The sequence below is a fragment of the Sphaeramia orbicularis genome, chromosome 9, assembly GCF_902148855.1.
Source record: "Sphaeramia orbicularis chromosome 9, fSphaOr1.1, whole genome shotgun sequence".
Lineage (NCBI taxonomy): Eukaryota > Metazoa > Chordata > Actinopteri > Kurtiformes > Apogonidae > Sphaeramia > Sphaeramia orbicularis.
Genome location: NC_043965.1, coordinates 5,145,818 through 5,157,996, shown reverse-complemented (window position 1 = coordinate 5,157,996; position 12,179 = coordinate 5,145,818). Strand labels below are relative to the sequence as shown.

The window sequence follows — 12,179 nt, the reverse complement described above, 5'->3', positions numbered from 1 at the left end:
AGTCATTACTCACTTCATGAAGATAGCATAAAATAACGACTTTTGTTTTAAAATTTTTTTACATTAATTACAGTCTAATAACAAGCATTTGATTTCCAATCAAACATGTTCATGCAGATCAGGTCTATCAAGAACACCAAAGTTACAGTAATGGTATGAATTGCGGTGTATGGGATGATGCAAGAGCGTCCAATGTGTTGACTGATATGGAACTAAAACAACAAAACTCATGAATATACAAGAGAACAGCTGGAGAAGAACTGTCCACTGGAGTGACCAGTATGCATGAAAGGGTTAATATTTACATAACATAATATTATTATGAATTTTAGCTCTGTGTCCACTAGAGGGAAACCAAGAGCGAAAAGTACTTGACAGGTCTACAACAACAAACAAAATGGACTTCGCTTTTAGATCAGGGGTGTCGAATTCATTTTAATTCAGGTTCCACATTCAGACCAGTTTGATTGAAGTGGGCCAGATCAGTAAAATAATGACATAATAACCTAGAAATAATGACAACTCCATTTTTTTTTTTTTTTTAGTGCAAAAAAATACCATTCAGTTCTGAAAATATTTACATTTACAGACTATCCAAACAAAAAAGATTTGAGTACCCTGAAAAAAACCTGAAATTATCCTAAGAAAAAGAAGTGCAATTTTAACAATATTACATTACATTATGCCTCAGCGTATCATTTCTACATGTGCATTACAGATCAGATCTACAAAGGCACAAAACATTTAGTAACAGGCAGAATATTGATAAAATTGCACTTAATATTCATTAGACGTTTCAGGTGGTTCCTATTTGTTCAGGTTATTCACATTTTATTGTTAAAAATAGATTCATGTAAGTATTTTCATAATTCAATGTTATTTTATAGCCCTAAAACAAAGACAAAAATTTGGAGTTGTCATTATTTATAGGCATAATGTAATTTTTTTTTTTTCCCCATTAAAACCAAGAAGAAAATTTGAGTCATTATTATTTATATGTTATTACGCTGGTATTTTACTTTAGATCATATTGGTCTATAATGGGAACCTGAACTCTTCTACTGACCAACAGTTGGTTTTATTGAGTTTTTATGTGACGTTGTGCATGCTACAAGCATGGTGTTGTGTTGCCACGGCAACACAGATGGAACTGTGGCTGTTTTCTGACACTGATTGATTTTATTGCCTTTTTTTTTTTTTTTTCATTCAACAAAACAGTCTTCGAAAAACTAGACATAAAACATACACAACAGCTCTTACATGAGAAATGAAAAATTAAAAAAAAAAATATAAAAAAAAACAAAAAAAAAAACAAAACATAAAACCCCACAAAAACATAGCTTCATACAGAAGGCGGTAGGTCAGACTTAAAATGTAAGGGAGTCACATTTATGAATATCATTTAAGTGCACAACAGAGGTGGTTTTGTTGATTTTTTTAGCTGAGGTTCATCTACTCACATGGATGCATAGAAAGTGTGTATTGCTGCAACCGTTGTGTAGTGTTACCATGGAAACGCAGATGGAACGGTGGCCACCTCAGGTACTGGGGCAGCTGGTCTTCCAGAGGATACCTGCTTACTCTTCCTGAATTGCCACCTGTTTGACATCCCTGTTCTAAGTCGTCGGTTATCCTCTCAAATATTCTTGTAACTGTACCCACTGCTCTGTTTTCTCCGTATCCATAAATTTTTCAAATACGTGCACATATATTGAATAAAACCAAGCACAGACGACTTGATCTACTTCCTCTGAAAGTGTTTTATCATGACATACATTTGGAATATTTACCTATTTCAGCGCTGACATTTAACTCGTTGCGTTCACTGCTCTCCATCCATGAAAAGCATCCTGACATTTCATTTGTCAGCCTCCTCGTTATTGTCAGCGCCCCCTCTTTGATTTATGCAGCTACTGCTGGGAAAGTTCATTTCCATTAACCTGCGCGTGGATTAGAGATGCATTACAGTCCCATTTGCATTTGTTCTGCCTTTTCACTGTATCTGACCCCGCTCTCATCTTCGTGTCACGGATCCAAAGAGCTGCTGTTATCGGAGAAAGGAATATTTGCAGCCGCTGTCGACTTTAGCCCGCAGCAGCTTGTTTTTTTGTGTGTTTTTTTTGTGTTTTTTTTCCTCACGGCAGCTGTTTTATGTAGCGACAAGTCTGCGGCGTTTTGGGCCCGCTCCCACCGTCTGTCGAGCCAATCGGAATGGACATATTAAACACATTAGTCAGTCCTGACTCAGCTGGCCTGGTCTGAAGTGGCGACTCGCCAGAGAATTAGCAAAAAATGGTCCACTGCCCAGTTTGGAGCCATTAGATTAATTGAGACAATAAAACATAGAGCGCCAAATAGGATTAAACGTGCATATTATAGCCATATTTTTCTAATTATGTGGAGCGCACGGAGCCACAAACAAACGCTTACAGGTTGGATTTCCCATAGAAAAAGAGATGTAGAGATGTGATAAATGCATGAGATGGACAAAAGTATGTGGACACGTTGAATTCAGGTGTTTCTTTTCTAACGGGTCTGGGATACAAAACAATAAGGACATAATATAGTTTTATATTGGGATAAATATCATTGCATTGGTTAGTTTGGTTTAAATTATCTTTGCTTCCAAACTGCATCAGAGATGGTTTTGACTTAATTTCTCTCAACATTGACTATTTTTTTTCAATCAGTCAATCAAAGTTTATTTATATAGCACTTTACAACAACATAACGAAGACCAAAGTGCTTTACATCTAAAAGCATGATTAAATTATAAGATAGAAACAGTTTAATCAAATGCCATAAATGTGCATAAAACAATAACATGCTACTAGGTTTGCTCGATTATAGAAAAAAACAATAATCACGATTATTTTAGCAATAATTGAAATCCCGATTATTAAAAACGATTATTTGTTAACCTTAATGTTGTTTATTCAGTAACACTTTATTTGAAGGTCTAGTTTATAATGCATTAAGCGCACATTCATAAGACATTATAATGCTTTTATAATGCATTATAAAAGTCATTACGACAGTTTATGATCATGTACACCAACTTATACCAAGGTTAATAAAGTATTGTAAGTGTAGGCATAATGTATTATAAATTCAGCTTTCATAATGTTTTATACATCCATATCAAAGTGACAACAGTGTTTGTAGGAAGAATCTCAAGTCCTGAGTTACAGAACACATTATCAATTGTATGATATAACACAAGTATGATGACGTATGAGCAGTATCTGCCTTCTCTAAGTAAAGTTTAAGTCAAAAATTATTCACCAAAGTGTTCTTAACAACTCTTTATTTTGCAAAAACAAAACATTAAAAGAACAGAGACAGTAAATAGAAGTGGTACATGTTGCTTTTTACATAAATAAAAAATAATGTGGCAGCTCTAAATCTTTGTTAATTCAAACACATACTTTTTTTTTTTTTTTTGTTTAATAAATATGAATTCCTTAAAATAGATGGGTATAGGGACCAGTGACAAAACCTAACAAAAGTTCTCCACCTAAAAAAATAAATTCCTTCACACTGCTTTGATATGGATGTATAAAACATTATGAAAGCTGAATTTATAATACATTCTGCCTACACTTATAATACTTTATTAACCTTGGTATAAGTTGTTGTACATGATCATAAACTGTTGTAATGACTTTTAAAATGCATTATAAATGCATTATAATGTCTTATGAATGTGCGCTTAATGCATTATAAACTAGACCTTCAAGTAAAGTGTTACCGTTTATTCTTTTTCCTTGCAAAACCAAGTAAAATATACTCTTTAAACATAAATAAAACTTTTAAACACCAAAACAAAGTATGTTCACTTTTGTACGAAACAAAAAAATCTTTGGATGCAAATAAGTGTACTGTAAATTCAAGTATGTTTCCTTTTGTAAACAAATAGTGCACTGGAATTAAACTGCTAGAGACTTGCCATAGAACTGTAGCAATAAAAAAAAAAAAAAAAAAAACTCATGTAAAGTGCAAATAAAAAATTCAAGTATGTTCAGTGTAGTAGCAGTTCGTGTAAAATGATGTCTTGGAGGCAAAACCTAGCGTTTGTCCAGTGAATTCACCATTTGTCTGAAGCCCCGGTTGTCAGTAGTGTTAATGGAGCGCATATCTTTAACCACGTAATGGACAATGAAGTCTGTTATCTTTTCTCTCCGATGTTGATGGGTAGGGAGTTGCAGCGTAAAGAGATTCGGAGATTCAAGACTGCATTGCGGACGAAGTTGTAGACAGAGTTGTTTTTTCGTGTTTTGGTTTTTCATCAGATTATCATAAAGGTCGCGGTGCTTAAACGTTAGATGGTTAAAAAGGTTTGTTGTGTTACTGGTCGGTGAGGACACAACTACGAAACACTTTTTGCTCTTCGTCTTCTTCATCAAACCTAAAGTGATTCCATACAACTGAATTTGACTGTGTTTTTTGTTTACCGAGCGCTTCTGCTGTGATTCTCCTGCTGTTTTTCCAGACCGCTAGGTACAACTGTCCTGGTGGGGTGGACCTGCCGGCTAGCTGTTAGCTGGAGCTTAGAAGGGGGCGGGGCCAAGCAGCTCATGGTAGTTTACGTGCGCGTGAATTAAAACAACTCAAAATTAATAATCGTTTTTTCTCAATTACATAATTTTTGTAATAATTGAGTGTAATTATCGAAATCGTAATTGAATTTTGATTAATTGCACAGCCCTACATGCAACACACAGTGATATTTTTTTTTTTTTTTAATTCATGACTATGACTTTTTAAATGTTCTAAATAAATACATTTCTCAAATATTTTTCATGCTCTGACTATAAATAATAATTTTCTACCACATCTGGCCATCTACTTTCTTCACATTTCACTGAGGAAGAGCAATCTCCCATTAAACTTTGAGAAAAAAAAAAAAGAATGTTTCTAAACTATATGGACAAAAGTATTGGGACACATCATGTCTACAGCTGTTAGATGTCCTGTTTATGCTGATTTGAGATAAAAACATCAATATTTCCTTGAATTCAACACGTCCCACTACGTTTGTCCATATAGTGTATGTTTAATGTTTAAAATAGTGTTAATATAAGAAATTCTCCACATTTATAGTATTTATGGTACACAGTGGGGCTCATTCTATGACCGACACTATATGGACAAAAGTTTTTGGACAAGTTGAATTGAATTCTCCCATTAACATTCAATTAAATGGTGATATTTGTAAACTATATGGATGAAAATATTGCGACACATCATGTCTACAGCTGTAAGATATCCATATAAACATCGATATTTCCTTGAATTCAGCATGTCTGAATACTTTTGTCCATATTGTGTATATTTTAAGTATAAAATAGTGTTGATAGAACAAATTCTCCAGAAGTAATTGACACAGTTATAGTATTTATGTCACACAATGGGGCTCATTCTGTGACCGACACTATATGGACAAAAGTTTTTGGACATTTTGAATTGAATTCTCCTATTAAACTTGAAGGAAATATTAATGTTTATAAACTACATGAACAAAAATATTGGGACACATCATGTCCACAGCTGTAAGATGTTCTGTTCATGATGATTTTGGATTAAAAACATCAATATTTCCTTGAATTCAATGTGTCCAAATACTTTTGTCCATATAGTGTATATTTAATGTATAAAATAGTGTTGATATAACACAATGGGGCTCATTCTATGACCGACACTACACGGACAAAAGTTTTTGGACATGTTGAATTGAATTCTCCCCTTTAAACTTCAAGGAAATATTGATGTTTATAAACTATATGGACAAAATTATTGGGACACATCATGTCTACAGCTGTAAGATGTTCTATTCATGAGGATTTAAGATAAAAACAATAATATATCCATAAAATTTAATGGTAGATTTTTCTTTCCAAGTGAAATATTTGTCATTATTGTTTTGTATCCTAGACGTCTGTTGTAAAAGAAACACCTGAATTCAGTATGTCCACATACTTTTGTCCATATAGTGTATGTGTCAGAAAAAAGAAAAAAAAAAAAAAAATCCTCAGGACACTTTCATTTTTCAGCAGCAGGACTTTTCATTCCTGATCACCAGACAATTTGAGGAACAAATAATTTATATAGAAACATTCATGCACACTGGTAAAAAGCTGCTCCACTGAAATACATGCTCCACAGGTTTTCTCAAAAATCTGTTCCTTATGTTATATTAATGTAAACAGAACACAGTTACTCTTCAGCCAGAACAGATGCTGTAAAACTGTGACAAATCTCACTGTTGGTGACAGAAATGAGAATTACAAAGGGTTAATTATTAATGACTCTACAAAGGTGGTGAAAGACTGAGAGGCCTGGATGTAAAATAGGAGAAAAGACTCGTTAGATGTTTCAGATGTGTCACTGTTAAAGTTTTAGAATCAGAATCACGTTTATTGTCATTGTTTAAAAGCCAAGTTAATGAAATTTATTAATGAAATGCTGTTAAGCAATTTCAACACAATTTCAATAAGTGGTTGCAGGTACAACAAACCCCGCCCCTCGCATGTATTGCAGTTTATTTTGGCATCGATCCAGCTGATGTCATCATGTCTGTGTGTGGTGATGTCAGCATAGATATAAACAGCATAGAAGAATTTCACCCATTTTAAGTAAATGTTTTTTTTTGTTTTTTTTTTTTTTAACTTTGACCTACTTTTCCAAAATGTAATCACATATATTCTGGGTCACTGGCAATCTATAAACCCAATTTGGTATGAATTCAATCCATCATTTTCCTGCTAAATTGTTAACAAACAAACAAACAAACTGAACAGATTAGATTAGATTAGATTAGATTAGATTAGATTAGATTAGATTAGATAGAACTGCACAACATTGAATGTACACATATAAGAAATATTACAAGGCAAAAGGAAACAAAATGTTAATAACAATAACTATAAAAACAGTAGTGACAAGCCTGGCAATTGAACATTATAAAGTACTAGTAGAAATAAATTATATAGTAGTATTAATTATTAATAATAATAAAGTAGTAATTATGTTATAATATAATTTCTACAATGTGTGTATGTATGTATATAGTTTAATAACAGAACTAATAGAAGTTATATTTACAATAATTATAATAATGTGATTGTAGTAAAAGTAGATGTAACAACAATATATAAGTAATAACTAATTAGTAATATAAGTATGTAAGTAACAGTAGTAGTAGTAGTGGTGGTAGTAGTAGTAGTAGTAATAATAATAATGATGAAGATGATGATGATAAGCAATAAGGAAACATGTAAAAACATAAGAAAACACATAATAAGTAATTAGTAATATAAGTATGTAAGTAATAGTAGTAGTAGTAGTGGTAGTAATAGTAGTAGTAATAATAATAATAATAATAATAATAATAATATATTATTATTATTATTATTATTATTATTATGATGATGATAAGGAATAAGGAAACATGTAAAAACATAAGAAAACACATAATAAGTAATAAATAATTAGTAATATAAGTATGTAAGTAATAGTAGTAGTAGTAGTAGTAGCGGTGGTAGTAGTTGTAATAATAGTAGTAGTAATAATAATAATAATAATGATAATAATAATAATAATAATAATAATAATAATAATAATAATAATAATAATAATAACCAATAAGGAAACATGTAAACACATAAGAAAACACGTATGTACATATATATAAAACAGTGTAGTTGACAGTGTATATGAACCTATTTCAGCAGATTTCACTTTCATTCCTTCAGGTTCTGCTCACATTTGACGACCTAGAGCTGAGTCATACAGACAGTGTTGTGTCCGCTTTGATTCTATCTCACATTACAGTTTCTAAAGTAACTTTTACATGTGTTTTTCCCCCGTCCACTCCATCCGCCTCCTGCCTTTAGGACAAATAACGCTGACTACAGTTGGTCTGTGAAATAAATCTGTTCAGATGTGAGTTAGAACAGGTTCTGTCCCCTCTTCTAACCCACTAGTGCAGACAGCACTTCCATCCTGGGCTGCAGCCCTGCGTGTTCGTACACATTCCGTTTCCTAATGAGCGCTGATCCCCAGGTACGTCTGTGGTGAGCTGCCATACTTCCACCGCCACCCCCTGCCACCGCCTGACAGCCGAACAGCGACGGCGAGCGGCACATCTACCCCCTCCTGTTACATAAGCAGCAGATTAGGAAACAGAAAGTGTGAGTTTTGGAGGCTGGGCCGCTGCAGGACGAGCCGCGCTGTCATTTATTTACACTGGGAGTCAATTAGAGCCACCGGAGCCCCGCCCCCCGCATAAAGAAAACGTCAAAATACGCTCCGCTTCGTTGTCATATTTGCCTTTTCGTTGTCTCTAAACCGACAACCTGCTCAGTGGTTTGGACCTCAGGCACAGTTGGCCCAGTGCCAGCGCCGGCCCCAGGGACTTGTGGGTAATAAGGCCTGTCTTTGATGGCGCTGAGGCGGCGTGGGCGGTGATGAGCGTGTGAGAGCAGGTGGGCTGGAGCGTGTTAGCGCCCTCCGCTCGTGCACACGTCCAGCAGGTGATTAGCTCTAATGACGACACACCGGCTCAGCCTCGCACGACTCATTTTCCCACAAGCCCCTGCAGCAGTGACGGGGGGCGGGGGGGGGGTGGAGGTCGTGTTCGGTCACAGGCAGAAGCCAAAAGCAATTAAAAAAAAACCAAACAAACAAAACAGGCAGAAGCCACGGTCACCTTCCAGTGTGTCGACTGAAAGAATTCACTAATGTACTTTTTTTTCCTTTCCTTCCTTCCTTCCTTCCTTCCTTCCTTCCTTCCTTCCTTCCTTCCTTCCTTCCTCCTTTCCTCCTTCTTCTGTCCTGTTCCTCCTTTCCTCAATTCCTCCATTTTTTTCTATCCTTCCTTTTCTTCCTTCCTTGCCTCCTTTATTCTGTCTTTCCTTCCTTCCTTCCTTTCCTTCCTCCTTTATTCTGTCTTTCCTTCCTTCCCTCCCTATCTCCTTTCCTTCCTTCCTTCCTTCCTCCTTTCTTCCACCTTTCCTCCTCCTTCTGTCCTGTCCCTCCTTTCCTCAATTCCTCCATTTTTTTCTACCCTTCCTATTCTTCCTTCCTTGCCTCCTTTATTCTGTCTGTCCTTCCTTCCTTCCCTCCCTCCTTTCCTTCTTTCCCTCCTTTCCTTCTCTCCTTCCTTCCCTCCCTTCCTTCCTTCCTTCTTTCCTTCCTTCCTTCCTCCTTCTTCTGTCCTGTCCCTCCTTTCCTCAATTCCTCCATTTTTTCTGTCCTTCCTATTCTTCCTTCCTTGCCTCCTTTATTCTGTCTTTCCTTCCCTCCCTCCTTTCTCCATTCCTTCCTTCCTCCTTTCCCTCCATCTCTTGTTTCTTTATTGCTCCCTTCTCTCTCCTCGCTTCCTTCTTTCCTTCCTTCCCTCCTTTTCTTCCCCTTTTCCATTCTATTGTCTATCCCTCCTTTCTTTCTTGTTCCCTTCTGTCTCTCCCTCATCACACCTGTTCTTCCTTCCATCCTTCTTTCCTTCTTCATTCCTCCCTCCCCTTCTTTTCTTCCTCTTTTTCTTTCTATCATCTCTCCCTCCTCCTTTTCCCCTTTCCTTTAATCCTTGCTCTTTTATCCTTTCCTTCCTTCCCTCTTTTCTTCCTTCCCTCCTTCTTTCTTTCCCTTGTTTCTTTCTTGTTCCCTTCTTCCCTTCCCTCCTTTTCTTCCTCCTTTTCAATCCATCTCCTATCCCACTTCCTTCCTTCCTTCCTTTCCTTCCTCTCTTCCACTGTATCCTTTATTACTCTTTCGCTCTTCCTTCTTTCCCTCCTTTCCTCCATCCTCATATCCTTCCTTCCCTCCTTTCCTTTTTCTTCATACAGGACTGGAGAGTTCACCTTACGTGTTTCCGATCCGCAGCTGTTTTCAGAAGCAGAAAAAGTTCAAGTTCAAGCTGTTTCCATGCAGGTAAGGAACTCTATTTCTTTTTTTTTTTCTGTGTTTAGTTTAAAATAATATTCAATCAATATTTTTTTTCCAAAGGCAAAGGCGAGAAATTGACAAGTATTTCTAGATAGTTTTTCAAGAATCTTTGCTAGTTACTCTTCTGAAGGCACTTTTCTTTCTATTGTTTTCTTTACATTTTCAAAACAGACTTTGTTTTTATTGTATGTGAAGCAAATTATCACTGATTTTCATTTTGCGTCATCGTACTTTTTCATGACATTAAGATTTCAACCAACATGGATGGAACAGTAACACATACGTAGAGCAGTGCATTTGTGAAGTAAACAACATAACAAGACCATGGAGAACATGTTTGTTCTATTTAATGAGAGTCTGAGACCAGGAGAACTAATACCGACATGGATGACGTGAGGAACGTTTATTCAGAAATGTCAAAATATTCTTCCGTTGTCCTCTTTGCATACATGTTCTCAAGACACCAGAGAACAATGAAGTGTTAGAAATGAAATATATACAGGGTGGGGAAGCAAAATTTACAATGAACATTTAGTTGTTTTTTCTCAGCAGGCACTACGTCAATTGTTTTGAAACCCAACATATATTGAGGTCATAATCATACCTAACACTATTATCCATACCTTTTCAGAAACTTTTGCCCATATGAGTAATCAGGAAAGCAAACGTCAAAGAGTGTGTGATTTGCTGAATGCACTCGTCACACCAAAGGAGATTTCAAAAATAGTTGGAGTGTCCATAAAGACTGTTTATAATGGAAAGAAGAGAATGACTATGAGCAAAACTATTACCAGAAAGTCTGGAAGTGGAGGAAGCAACAAAAAACGTACCAAAGCTTTTATTAGAGCTCTCAAATCCAAAATCCTAAAGGATCCAACCAAATCCATGAGAAAAATGGCAACTGAGCTTGAGGTAGACAACAAGACCGTTAGAAATGCAGCAAAATATGATTTGAAGTTAAAATCTTACACAAGAACACCAAAACACTTGTTGACAACAGCTATGAAGGAAAAGAGATTGGAACGGTGCAAGAAAATTATTACATGGTTCAAGAAAAAGTCCTCCATTGTAACGATCTTTTCAGATGAAAAGATCTTCACTGTCGATGCTGTTCTGAACCGCAGAAATGACAGATTTATCGCAAAATCTCCTTTGGTGTGACGAGTGCATTCAGCAAATCACACACTCTTTGACATTTGCTTTCCTGATTACTCATATGGGCAAAAGTTTCTGAAAAGGTATGGATAATAGTGTTAGGTATGATTATGACATCAATATATGTTTGGTTTCAAAACAATTGACGTAGTGCCTGCTGAGAAAAAACAACTAAATGTTCATTGTAAATTTTGCTTCCCCACCCTGTAGTGTTGAATTATAATGTAATATCAGCAGAGAGTTGCCTACAAATTGGGGTATTTAATGAAGATTGCTGCTGTTTCTGTGCAGGTCAGCTCAGTAACGTTACAGCTAATAGAGAAGAATAGTCTGCCAGGGCGCATTTGTTTCCAAATTTAGTTTCCATGAAACAGAAGGCTGTCTTGGTCTGAAGTTGGAGGTTAAAAGTCAATACTTGTGTCCTTGTGGAAAGTTTACTTCCTCTCCAGCTCGAGTGCAACTAAATGATCCCCGAAGTTGTGTTTTGACATCTTTGCAATTCTCACAGATTGTTTGTTGAAGCATTTTTTCCTCTGATCAAGTCACTGTCTGATGATTAAACACAATCCATTCATAATTCAACACTGTTCCGAGCAGAAACCCTTCGAGGAAGTCATATTCAGGTGTAATTGATTATGGTGGTGGTCCTGCATGGCATGAATATCTGCCTGTCGGCCTCCACAACAAACACTAACAAGACTTTGGGTAAAAAAAAAAAAAAGCCGTCCATCTGTATTCTGTGATAATACAATGAAGGAGGAAGAAAAGAACCTCCTCAACAGCGTCCGGAGCTCAGTCTCCTGGCAACTCCTCTGACTCAGCTTCACCAAACAACTGGTGGAAAATAAAAAATATTGCACGAGAACTTGAGAAAGAAAGGGCCCAGTAGAACTCATTTTCTGCACCTGCTCGGACAGACCAGGCTAAGCACATGGTGGAACTGTGTCTTTGTTTACCGAAAAAGAAAGTCAAAGGAAAAAAAAAAAAAAAAAAAAAAATCTCACTTCAAAGAACAGTGACGGTATCACCTACTTCTAAAATTACATCTTTTTGCAGCAGCTGATTTGCACATCACT

The 12,179-nt window shown here is 36.0% G+C and overlaps 1 protein-coding gene across 1 annotated transcript in view; it reads left to right on the top strand.

Moving 5' to 3' along the window:
• fras1 (Fraser extracellular matrix complex subunit 1) overlaps positions 1-12,179 on the top strand; it is a 1,008,712-nt gene that overhangs the window by 574,952 nt on the left and 421,581 nt on the right. The window contains exon 27 of the mRNA XM_030143455.1: positions 9,849-9,933. Within this exon, the coding sequence (XP_029999315.1) occupies positions 9,849-9,933 (85 nt within the window). The remainder of the gene's footprint in view (positions 1-9,848; positions 9,934-12,179) is intronic.